Here is a 13,645-nt window from a genome sequence, read left to right as displayed (position 1 = left end):
TTTCAGAATTGGTACTGAGAACCTGATTAGAATCGAACTGAATGCTTCTTTAAGCGGGCCGATGATTTGTTAGCAGGCAGACGTGGAAACGTTTCACTTGAGAAGAAACTGAATAAAGCACCAAATGCCTCCCGAGAAAGGTTTTCTTGCTGTCATTGGTAATTGGTTTTGTTTTATGGCTCATATGCAACTAGGCTATGATGCGCCAAAGGCAGATTTAGTTTGGTTTATGGGGTTAGCGTCACAAAGCGACTCGGGCTATGAGAGGCGCCGTAGAGGAAGGTCCGGAAATTTCGACGTGTGGTTCTTTTAATGTGCACAGACATCGCACAGCACATGGGAACCGCGGTTGGGATTCGATCCCCGTTATAGGGCAGAAATTGTTAGATTTGCAACAAACTTGCAGAATATGTTTAAAATCTTAATTTTTAAGAAGGCTGGCTTCCATCTTGTGCAGTAAACACAAAAAACATCCACAAGTGAATCTTCTATGAGTAAACAAAGCTGAAAAGTAGGCATTCAAAATAAAAAACGAAAGCTTTTTTTATTCCCTCTAGCTATACTCATAAACACGATTCGCAATGAGCACTCCTCTGTATAGCTCACGTTAGTGTCATTTTCAAGGATATAATTGCATGCGAGTTGGTGTGTACATCGAAAGCAGAGGCAGCATTAAAATGACTTCCATTAATAGTTCTTGTGTGAGCATGATTTCAATTCAATTATGATAAGTTTAGTTTTATCTGTGGAAATAACAGCATGGGAGAAAAACGGAAAAGGGAAAAAGACAACACTATGTCCTGTCTTCTTCTATTGTTTTTTGTCTTGGCACTGTTATTCTCATCCGTATGTACCAACTAGCTGAACTTTCTATTTTAGTGAAAATTTTTCCTTCAGTATTTGATTTAAATGTCCATTTACCTCTCAGCTTAGAGAGTACTAACATTATTGCGTCTTTGCAGAAATACTCACATTTCTCTCCATGTGCCTGGCTTGCGGCACATACATTAGGCCGCACCGTAGTGGTGCAGTGGTTAGGACACTGAACTACTGTGCCAAAGGATGCAGGATTGAATCCCGATCGCAGCGGCTGCTTTTCGCTATTTAATGGAGGCAAAAGCAAAGCACCCGTGTGCTTTGTGATATCAGTGCATAGCATGACATCGCAGGCTTTTCCAGCTGCTTTGTACCACAGCAATTTTCAATGTAGCATGATGATTTTGAACCTACAGCAAAAAATGCTGTATATTCCTCATATTTTTTGTTTATTGCTAAGTATTCTTGTAGTATACGCTCATGCCAAGTTTGTTTTTTCAGAACTTGTCTTAACGTCAAACCTTATATAGAGGGCAGGCTGTACAAAGGCAGTAGGGGGTTAGGCATTCGGACGATCTTAAGATATCCATTGCATCTTATTTGAAGCATTTCTCTTCAAAATGAAGAGGCAGTGGTCCTATTGCTTGGAGGTTATAAACAGCGTATGGTGTATGCACTTTGTGCCAATTGAGTAACAGGTATGCTCGGAAGTGAACGATGCATCCTTAGAATGCGTGACCATGTTAGTATATATTTGTCTGCAAGTGGTGTTTCATCAGTCTCCACAGAGGCCATTTGTGATGTACTGTACATACTCGTTAAAAGAAGTAAATATGAATTGTGCACTAGGCCCAGCCATTCCAGTATAACGGCCTTACTGAACCCTAAATCGTACATCTGTAATCTAAGGAAGAGCATACAACGTTGACAAATTAACAGATTTGTCAATAAGAACCCGTGTTTAGATGAGAAGTATCTGAGTATGTTTTTGATCAAAAACCTGTCTTTGTTATTATGCTTACCTTGGGTAGAAAGGTGGATGAAATTTATTACAAAGACAGACTGGCAATGCAGTGGCGAACTGAAAGACGCTATAGGTTTGATTTTTTTAGGATGAAATGCTGACATCGTGTGAGAAGTATGAACTTATGAACCTAGTGGCTTTGTTTTGAACCCCCTCGAGGACATCAGCAAGATGATATTGGTGGGTATTTCAAGCTGCCAATGAATATTCTAATTTTGGTCAACCAGTGCTGTGTAAGGAAGTTACCTTCTATGGACAGTGGCAGAACGAAGTAGACAGCTTAAGAAACCTGACAATTTGTTAGCACATGAGATAACATTCATTACATGTGCATGCCAGGTTAGTTCAGAAGAGAGAGAGGTACCTAAACACTTAATGGTACTAGATCAGTCCGAATGCCCAACATGTTATACGAAAGTAAGAGGATTATGGCAGCAGTGAAAGGATATAGTTTTATATTCAGCAGGATCAAGTCATAAGCCATTGATTGCACCATACTTGTATGTTGTTTTGATCAGTATAAAGATTATTTTTCAGATGAGTTAGTGACAGGTTGGTAGATAACAAAACTATAAGCAAACAAATGAATGTAGCATGACACTTGGAAAGGTCATGCCATGGGAAGGCTGTTTACCCTCCCCCTACCCAGACATCTGCGCATTTATCATCCTTTCTTAAATCAAGAAAGGATTGGAATGACCTGCCAAATGCCATCGTGGATGAAACTGACCCATCATCATTCACATCATCCATCAAAACTCATCTGTTGAATTGGAATGCTAGCATAAAGGGCATGAGCAAACCGATCAACATGAAGTCAGAACTATGTTGGTCGAATGCTGAAGGCCCCAATACATTCCTAAGTAACGCACGTGCATACGTCGGCGAAAAATAGGTCTACACTCCAACGACACGGCGTGACGGACGTAGCAAGCGCGAGCCGATGTGTCCCATTGTCGCCGACGCACAAATATAATTTTGCCTATTTCTCGCTGACTGCGCCGGCCACGCATACGAGCGTTCCTCACGCGCAGTGAAGATGGCACCTTGCTATGCAGACAGAGACTGCGCGCGCGTTTCAGACACAGTTGTGGAAAAGCTGCTAGAAGGCATTCGAGAGTACCCTTACTTCTATGATACCAAATGAACTACACAGAGAGGGAAAAAAATGCCCGAGATGCAATTCATCAGCAGTGCGGCCGGACACAGCTGTGAGCTCTTCGCTGCAGTGCGTAATGTGCCATGCCCATTTTATGCAGTGCTCGAGGTGTAATGATGGCGGCTCCCTTATTTGCAGTACTTTCAGTGGAAAAATGCCAGAAACTGCGGAAGAGGCTTCAAAGAGTTGTCACCGTACACGCCGGAATCGAAGGGCATCGATTTGGTCACACGGAACAGCGGCGCAACAACTTGAGAATTAGCGAAATTGATTGAATTCTACAGGAACTGCGGCCGACCGAGAAAGTGATCCTCATGACTGTGTAGTCTAACTCTTTTGTAATCATACAGATACATAAATGATGGTTAATTTTATGTAAAAAATGCACGTACACAATCATTATCATTCCATTCGTAGCTGTTGACGTGGGCTCAAGCCGTTGCTGAGCTGGACGTCTCCACGGCTGGATGTGAATACTTTGTGGCACTTGAACATTCGCAGTAAACATTTGCATCATTGCCTTGATCATGACAGAAATTAGTGCCTCAATAGCTACCAGTTCCTCCCTGCAGGTTCCCCGTCAGCTGCTCGAAAGTACACACTGAAAACGAGGGCGTCTTGTGCGCATGCGCGCTGCGGCACCGTACATACCAGCTGTGCCAGACTGAAGAGGCGGCAGTTTCTTGACGTGCCCGTCGTAGCCGACATACTGTGGCCGACATCACTGGCTCTGCTAGTCGTGTCGAAAACAGACTATAGGGGCCTTTCGGGATCCCCCAAGGCTGAGTAGATTGTCAAAAGGGAGCGATTACTCAATAGGATCATCCCAAGCACTGCCACATTGACAAAGAAAACTACACAACTTCAACACAAACTTCATAGTTGAAAAAAATTCATCCTGCTCTGGAGACTATTTCAGCCATGCATTTCCATATTGGTGACAGTGACCCCTGAAATAGTTTTTATATGAAAAGACCTAGACAGTTTTGTTTAAAAATTCCAGGTGCAAAAACGTTTTTGTACAAAAGGAATACAATTCCCACCATCAAATATGTTCTCAACGCTTCTAGGTGCTTTGCAAAAATTGTGAGAACTTCTCAACAAATGTCCAAAGAACAACTTCCACACAATATACACCTAGCTGGCACTGCAGACAAAGCTCTTATACCATAATGGCAGCATGGTCAAAGTTAGGGTGTTGAAAGTGTTTAAAATATTAGTGTGGCCCTATACTCTGCTGTATTTGGTTGAGATGGATCGCCTCTAAACTACAATCTTAAAAGACAAAAGACAATAGAGAAACAAAATGAAAATTTTTCAAATCAAATAAGTTTATTTAAACATTCCGAGATGCAATAAACAAAAAGCCTGGATGAGCTTTTTCTTGATTCATAACACTAGATGTTTAAGGGTATGCTGTCTCACTGAAAAATAAATTTTTTTTGCATCCTCTTAAAATGTTATTTTTGCTACATGGATCCATAATTTGAAAAACACGAAATGATAGAAGACTAATTGTTTTCACCTTTTACTATACAAAAATGCAAAGCTAAGAAAAAAATCATATTTATGCAACATTTTTGATAAGTCTGATACACCTAAATTCTGCAGTAACTGCCACACCAAATTTCTCCATGACAGGAAGCAGTTGAATGTTAAAGCCTTCTCTATTACCAAAATAAAAAGCTCAGACCCAGACAAAACTATAAGCTCAAGAATTTTGTTGCCTCTGGCTTGTTTGGAATGATCAACTTTCAATAACTCATTTAATACACTGTTCAATCGAATAATACACGCGCTGCAAACTATGGCCCACAGTTAGCAACTGCAGTTTTCTTAAGTTGTATTGTAAAAAACATCAGAAACTATGGTTTCAAGAAAAAGAGGAATAAAACTATGAATTTTGTTGCCAAATAATACTTCTAGTTCAGTTAAAAAACAAAATGGAATGAAATGAAACAAATCCAAAAAGGTTATATGCTGTGATTGCTGAGAGAAAGTCTAATGTGATTTCTTAGCATTCCTTGTAACAAAGCTCAGCTAAGATGCTTCACAGAGATGCATTATCTTTGTACCATTTGCTTCAGTTTTATGCCTCGGGAAAAATTTACTTAGCATATAAATATACGTCATTCACATGAACTGAAACAAAGCAAAAACAACTTGTTGCAAAAAAAACAAAACAAATGCACATGTAACCATTAAACAGCCAACTAAAAGCAGTATCTTCAGGAACACCAGTATAACACAGCTGAGGGTTCAGTAGAGAAACCCAAGAATACTATAGTAGACCATACATCCCGATCCTATTTTTAAATTACAAATGGTGCTCTTTTCCTTGAAAGTACACATGACCAAATTTCATGGCCACACACACTTGCATGTAGAAAATGGTTCACGCAGACTACAGGTCCTTGATCCGCACTGTTCTTCGCACAGCATTGCTGAAGCCTTCCTTGAACTGGTACCAAACCTGTGGTGCTGAGTCGACTTTGACAACACTGGAAGGCTCTGAAAAGAATCGACACTTAGCCACTGTAGTTTGACAAAACGTACCTCCTCCCCTCTCTAAAACATCAAATCAAATCAGTAATATGTAATAGCTTAATTAAACCAGTATAATGCACCCCATTATCACTTGAACATCAACTTTTGTTAGTTACAAAACCAAGGAGCCAGATGATTTTCAAGTTCCCACAAGTGCCATCCAATTCCCAAGGTCACTTTTTCAGTTGTATGCTACTCACAGCTGCTCAAAGGCTTTAGCCATGGAACAGTGCTATTTGGCAAAGCAACATGAAGCATCAAGTACTGTACAGCATAAAAGTATAGCAAAATGTTTTCTTGTATGTGAAAATAATCAATTAGTTCGATTATTGCATTAAATAGTAAAGTATTGAATAAATATTCTCATCTAAATATCTGAAATTTGAAACCGTGAAGTTATTCGTCTCAAGTGATTATGTTTCTGGAATTCCTGGCTCGTGATTTTGGCTCAGCGTACCTCCTCCTCTAAGATGACAATGCAGTGAGCGCACATATCCAGCTGCTCCGACTCGACTCCAGGCATACCCACCAAATGCCTGTGCACCTGTTCCCATGCCAGTCAGCCAATGCATGCGCAACCGCATTCCATGCCGAGCACTCCAGAACCAATATGACAGTGTGCATCAGTTGAAGGATGTGTGGCTCTTGAAATCCACAAGACAAGTCTGAGCTAACAGGTGCTGCAAGCATGAAATTTGTTAATTCCGCATGAAATTTGTTAATCAAGCACAACAGCGCAAGCATGGGAGACAGCTGCAGGAAAATAATTCTAAAATGCTGAATGCAAATTTGACCTGGTCTGGAAACAGTGGCAACATTACAGTACCATCAGCCATTATCTTTGATGGGTGGCAAACAAAAGTAGAAAGGATGCGGAATCAAATACTGGTCTCGGCAGTCGCTTTTCAGTGGAGGTGAAATGCAAGGTGCCGTGTGCTGTGCGATGTCAGTGCACGTTAAAGAACCCTAGGTGATTGCAATTTCCAAAGCCCTTCACTATGGCACCTCTTAAGCCTGAGTCGCTTTGGGACGTTAAATTACACAAACCTATTTTAAAAAGTGACTCAATAATCTAATAATTACAAACTGATTTCTTTGACATCTGTTTGTTGCAAAACACTGGAGTATATTGTTTAATCTGGTCTTAAGCTCCTTAATGAACATGATTGTTTTCACCTCGACCCAGCATAGAGTTCACTAGGAGTTATCCTGTAGTACTCAAGTCACTGAATTCAGTCATAAAATTGCATATAGCTTTAACAATAGGGCACAAATGCCATTTTTATGAATTTTTGGAAGGCGTTTGATGTGTCTCACAAGACTTGCTTTTGCATAAAACGTCACTTCTTGGTCTTCATTATTCATTGTACGATTAGCTGACAGATTATTTCCGCGATTGATACCGGAAGGTGACTCAAAATGTGTCACGTCACGGGCAGTTAATGTCTTATCAGAAGTGCTCCAATGGTCGGTCCTAGGACTGCTCCTGTTCCTCATTTTTATCACTGATTTAACTGAAGACCTGCTGCGAATGTGAGACTGCATGGATAACTATTGTATACCATCCTGTGTCATAGGCAGATGATATAGGTATTAGTCTAATCTAAAGAAATATTTGTTCTCGGCGAGCAAAATGGAAGATGGATTTGAACGTAGCAAAGTGCTATGCCACGTAACGTGAGTGCAGTTTTCTGCCTCACTCAATCATATTTTTGAACATGGACCAGACACTAGTTTTCGGCTATGGGTCTATTATTTCAAGATTGTAACAATCAATAAAATGAATGAATGTGCAGTTTGCAAACAAGGTTCGGTTTGTGGGGTTTAGCGTCCCAAAGAGACTCAGGCTATGAAAGATGCTGTAGTGGAGGACACCGGAAATTTTGACCACCTGGGGTTATTTAACGTGCACTGTCATCGCCCAGTACATGGGAGCCTAGCTTTTCGCCTCCATCGAAAAGCGGCCGCTGAGGCCAAATTCGATTTCGCATCCTTGCAAACAGTAGTCGAGCGCCGTAACTACTGTGCCACCCTGATGGGAGCTTACAAACAAAACAAGATATTTAGTACATACTTCCTGAAAAATGATTCAATACAATAAGCAGACCAAGCAAAATACCTGGGAATAACATTACCTGCCACTGGTAGGGACACACACACACTGAAATAACAAGTGCTAAAGCATGTCACCGTTCGCACCTTTTTCAAAGAAACTTCAAGAGTGCACCCAGAGCTTTGAAGGAAATTTTGTCATTACTAACATACAGCTGGTATTAAAATATGCAAGTGCAGCAGGGACCCCTTAGCAAAAGCTCAAGATAAGCTAGAGAGTGTACAGAAAAGGGCTGCAAGATTTGTCCCAGGCATCTACAAGTTCAGAAATCGTAAAAATTCGGGATGGAAGTTGCTGTCCATATGCAGGAAAGTATTGAGGTTAAAGCTTTTACACAGCATCAGTAATAACACAAGAATTGAAAAGGCCACGTATTTAAAACAGCCTCATTATTGCTCCAAGAGACACAATTCTAGATTAGGCCTTACCAGAGTCGCATCAATGCGTACAAGTTTTCGGTCTTTCTGCAAACGATTGCAGATTAGAATTTGGTCCCGGATGAGATAGTGCATGTCCATTATCCATCTGCCATAGAAGACTGCATGGCTTTTGTTTACACAATACTTGCGGTGTACTGTTAAATGCATGAGTAACAATTTTCTGATTAGATATTTCACTCTTTATGCTAAATATATTGTCATCCCCTTAGTTAAGATAGAAATTTACTGTTTCAGTGGTATAACTAATTTGCTGCTGCCGTTTCACTCTTCCTTTTGTGATTTAGTTAACCTCTCTACAATAATGCCCAACGGGCTCTGTAGTCATTTGTAATAAATTTTTAAAAATTCTCGGCAAAAAAGTCTCAACATCACAGTTTACTGCTTGTGACAACAACCGATAATGTATTCCAGAATAGTACTCTGTTTGCTCTGCTGTATAAGAGGCCAATGGTGGCGATATTCAATATTTCTACAGTTAAACCTGGTTATAACGACACTGTATAAAGTGTGATTTTTCGCTAAATCCAGGTTTTCATTTTATGCATTCACATGAAGATTCAAAAGAGCATGCAGAACGCAATCCAGATTAAGAATTGATTCCAAGAAAACCACCTTGAAAGCGTTTATAGTAAATTAATACTATTCGAAGTTACAGAAGCGGTGAAACGTTTTGCAATTGTGCTGAGGACGCAGTGCGACCGTGGCAGGAGCCTTCCTCTCCACCGTGGCTTGCATGATGCGTGTACAAGGGGAGCGAAAAAGGGGAGTGACAAAAGTCAGTCTGGGGGTAAGTGCACACATTTGTGACGCCGAGCGAGGAGGTGCCTGCGTCTTCTGGCCTGTTCCCATTTGGCCGCTACCACTGTCCTGGGAAACCAGCTATGCCTTGTGTCACTGCCATGCTCCAATGTTCTCGCTACCGACATGTGGGAGCCCATGAGCAATTGCGTGGCTGCAATGATGCATACTGTTTGCAGGCCCGTTTTCTTCCTTTGTTTTGTTATTCTTTGCTCCTTTTAAGTGTGAACTATTCTAGACACATTCCAAAAGTGAAAGCAGCAGAAACTGCTGCCTTTGTCATGTCGATGCACTGTTGGTACTGAAACACACGTTAATTGTATGAACTGCAGTCACTCGTTACTATCGTAGCCATTCCTCTCATGCCAGTTTACGTTAACTCTTTCATTACTGCGAGAGAAAGTTTTCATACGTCTCAAAAGATGTTTTTTGCCAGTACAAATAATATTGCAGCACACATTTTACCACATGAAATTGCACTAATGGAATGCCTTTTCAAAAACATAAGTTAGGAGGCAAGAAATTTGTTAGGGAGCACAAAAAAAATCCGAAAATTAACATTTTTATGGTGAGTTGATAAGAATAAGACATGACAGCTAGACGCAGTATTAACAAAGAATATTTAGAATATACATTTTAAAGATCAATGACCCAAGAACACTAAAATCATCTACTATTTGTACAGCACCGTTCCTCAGCAACATAAAGCTACAGGTGGAAACAGTCTCATTTCTCATGCCAAACGGTGAAGCAGTGTCTGGTTTGCGTGAGGCACCTACTGCAAGAGGCCAGGTATACATGTTGGACATGCAGAGGACATTCAGGAATGTGTTTTTGTGGAATAAAATAGCCTAGGTTCAGAGACTCCGAATCGAAGCTCGCCAATTATTAGCTGGTGCAATTTTCAGAAAATTATCACCACTAACACCGTCAGATAAGAATGTCGACAATAATGTTACGTAGAAACTCAATGTTTACAGTATATTTACAGCACAGCCTCAACTGGCATAGCAACGAGCAGCAACACAGAACCAGTACCACTTCGTCACCTCCTTGTCCCTTCCGCGAGACAAGAGAAGGAAACACTTCGCCATCATTATCTCGTAACATGACCCCCGCGGTGTAAGCGTCGTACCGGTGCTAAACTGGCAAAGAAGGCAAGAGTTCGTATGGCTTCAGGTGTGAAACATGGACAATGTCAGTAGTGGGGCGAGAGGACACTGGCACAAGAGGGGCAAGTTCATATCTTACGTCAGTGACACGGTGCACCACCCAATAGTGGACACTACAGGGGGACAAAAGTTTTTCCATGAGACCAATGCGGCATGCAGGGGACCATAAAAGAACCAAGGACCCAGGGTCATAGGTTACGTAGCGATGTCACCTATCGTAGGCAGACTTCTGAGAAGTCTGAGAGGCGAGGAGCTGATTACGGGCTACTTGGCACTCTTCAATGGCTTGCACAATGGTGACACGCATGTAGGTGGTTATGGGCCAGCAGGAGGAACCAGCGTGTCTAAAGGTAAAGTGGGGTTCCTGCCAAAGAGCAGGGAGAATGGCGAATAACCCACTGTGTCGTGCTTGGAAGAATTGTACGCAAAGGCCACATATGGTAGTGCTAGGTCCCAGTCATGGTGATCAGGTGATACATGCACAGATATGTCCATGTGCGGTTAAAGCGCTTGGTAAAGCCATTGGTTTGGGGATGGTATGTGGTCTCGAGCTTATGCTTTGTAGAACATGGAACTCAGGATATCTTCAACTCGGGACAAAAAGCAGCAACTGCGGTCGGTCATTTATTGACGAGGAGTGCCGTGATGCAGAATGACACTGTGCAGAAGAAAATCAGTGACATCCATAATGCAACTCGTGGGTAAAGCTTGTGTGATGGCTTAGTGTTGAATAACCGGTTGCCACTGCGATCCATTTGTGACCTGACTGTGATGTCGGGAAGGGGCCAAGGTTGAGCCCAACACGATAAAATGGTTCCAGGGGGACGTCAATAGGTTGCAGATGGCCAGCTGATGGCCGCGATGGTTTTTTCCTAAGCTGATATGTATCACAGGCTGTGATGTAGCGCCGGATGCTGTGGTATAGTCCAGGCCAAAAATAAAATGACGCCGTATCCAGTTGTAAGTGAGAGACACATCGAGATGGCCAGCTGTGGGCAAGTCGTGAAGTTCTTCAATAACAGAGCAGCAGAACCTTTTGGGAATCGCAAACAGAAGGGGAGAACCGTCATCATAAAAGTTCTAGCAGTAAAGGGCCATCATCCTGCACAAAAAAAAAGCTGCAGAGAAGAATCCGTTCTTTCAGATGTCAGGCCTTCAATAATGAACCTTAAAGATGGGTCGTTAAGCTGTTTGCCTGCTATGTTGCCGAGATTGGAGAGGGCAAAGACACAGGGAATTGAATCTGTTAGGAGTATTTTTGAAGGTGCAGGGCCTAGCGACCAAGATGACCAAAGAGATCTCTCAGAGTTAACAACCAACAAAGCGTGTGATGGTCAGTTACAAATGAGAAAGAACAGCTGAATAAGTAACGTTGGAATTTAGCAGCGGCACATACAAGGGTGAGACACTCGTGTTACAATTACAGACAACTTTTTAATTTTTCACACGTATTCCTTCAAGAAACACTCCACTAACAGTTCTTCACTGTCATAAAAGAAGCTTTGTGGTCGGAGAAATGAAGAGAGCAGTTAAGCTATCGGGAGGTTGCGGAAGGCGCACATGGGCCCATAGAAACATTGCACGACGAATAGATAGCAGCGACTGACTAATGCCGCTGGCAAGTGAAGAAAACGTGACTGCGTTTCGGCTTGAGATGCACGCACCGTGATCCGCTGATAGCGAGCCGGCGTTTCGCCAACTGGAGAGCACCCCCGCCATCACACAGAAAGAGGGGGGGAGCGCGCACGAAAAATCCAATAACGCGCGGACGCCGCCAATGAAGGAAGCGGGAGCGGGTAGAGGAAGGAGCATGCACTGCTCCAGCAGCGGTACTGGTTACAGGGACGTTAGGACAATGCCGACGCGAAACGCAGGAACGGGTGCCAAAAAGCTTCACTCTAAAAAACTGCATGAATAACATACTGGCTGTGCGCTACCTTTAAATGATAATGCACTGCAGGATATACCGTGCCATTTTCCCTGACTGCGAAATATTCGATGATTTCTTTGAAATTTCCCTGACAATTCCCGGTTTTCCCGGTAGCTAGACAGCCTGATATTTGGCAGGGGGTAAAGGTCTACTTGTGTTACCTTGTTCAGATCTCTGTAGTCTACCACGAAGCAGTAACTGCCGTCGGGCTTCTCTACTAATAAGGCTGGCGCTCCCCAGGGAGAGATTGAGTGTTTTATGAAGCCAGCGTTTAGCAGGTCGCCGACCTGGGTTTCCATTTCTTCTCTCTTAGCGAAAAGGATCCGGTAAGCTCTACGGTAGACAGGGAGGGCGCCGCCGGTGTATATGTTGTGTTTAATGGTTTGACAGTGTCCCTGATTGGTCTTGTGCGCAGAGAATACAGTCGAACCCGGATATATCGAACTCGAAGGGGATCACGAAATAGTTCGATATATCGATAATTCGATATACAGAAATCGATCGGCTTGTGACGGCACTTACGATGCGAAAAAACGATACCGTATTTGTCACGTAATCAACCCACTCGCATAATGAACCCACCCTCCACATTTGCACCGAGAATTTGAAAAAAAAAATAAAAAAATGCGTTAAGACCAGCTTGCTCACATGCAAGCAATAGATCGATCTCAGCAACGAGCGGCAGCGACAGAGCGAAAAATTTCAAACTTGTTGGAACTGTGTCCTTCTCGCTGCTCGAGCCACTGCGGCAGCTCAAAACAAGGTTTCTGTGTCGCCGCAGCAGAAATCGTGAGCGTTTTCGCTTGCATGTCGATGGCACGCGTCACTCCGTTTCGGTCGTCTCATCCACAGCTCATTTCTTGGCAGCGTGCCAAGATGCTGCCCAGCGATAACGTCGGGGCGCGTTTATCTTTTGATAGCTCCTGCGGTGGCGGGGAGCGAACTTGGCAGAGCGCCCGTGGTGGCTTGATTGCCCAAGCCTGGTTCGATTTATCACGCCGCGCTTGGGGCGGGCGTCATGATCGCAGCAGCTGACCGCGTGCTTTCGTTGACTCATACATGCAAGGATAAACGACTGCCGCCCCCCCCCCCAAAAAAAACAAAAAAAACCTGCCGCTTCTTAACGTCCGAACAGCACAACGATACGAAAGGATGACTCGAAAAAAAAAAAAAGGAAAAAAATAGGAAAAAAAAAACAGCTGCCGCTTTTTCAAGTCCGCAGGCGCCATAGCCACGTCAGCCGCCGCGCGCAGAGGGTTCGCAACACACGCTAGAGAAAGCGTCCGACGCTTGTCTGAAAACGGACTGAGCTGGCTTGGCGCATGCTTAGCGCGTGCTGAAGGAGAGAGATAGCTCGGCAAAAGGATGGGCACACCCACGCAAATGGCTTGCAAACGTCATGTGTTGGCGCGTGGGAAACGATAACTGCAGATGCGTGCGCCTTTGGGGAATGGGTGCAGCGCTGCCCAAACCAGCCGTCGCCGAACTGTCCCCTCTCATTCCTTCCGCGCATGGCTTGAAAACATAACGCGGCAAACGGCCAAGGGTGATGTGATCGTTTTTGGGGAAGGCACACTTTCCAGTGCGGAGTTCGATATATGACGCGGCTTTCCTATACTTTTACATGGGATTTTCAAGGGGATATT

General features: G+C 43.2%; 1 protein-coding gene across 1 annotated transcript in view; it reads right to left on the bottom strand.

The window, feature by feature from the left end:
* Positions 1–4,449: 4,449 nt before the first annotated feature.
* Positions 4,450–13,645, bottom strand: part of cutlet (chromosome transmission fidelity protein 18 homolog) — a 163,385-nt gene continuing 154,189 nt past the window's right edge. The window contains exon 22 of the mRNA XM_084585871.1: positions 4,450–5,510. Coding sequence (XP_084441997.1) covers positions 5,404–5,510 — 107 coding nt within the window. The 3' untranslated portion in view covers positions 4,450–5,403. The remainder of the gene's footprint in view (positions 5,511–13,645) is intronic.

This window comes from Amblyomma maculatum, unplaced genomic scaffold (genome assembly GCF_055883805.1).
Source record: "Amblyomma maculatum isolate TAMU_Amacu unplaced genomic scaffold, ASM5588380v1 scaffold_13, whole genome shotgun sequence".
NCBI lineage: Eukaryota > Metazoa > Arthropoda > Arachnida > Ixodida > Ixodidae > Amblyomma > Amblyomma maculatum.
Note: the sequence above shows the minus strand (reverse complement) of the source record. Positions and strands in the feature narration are given on the sequence as shown.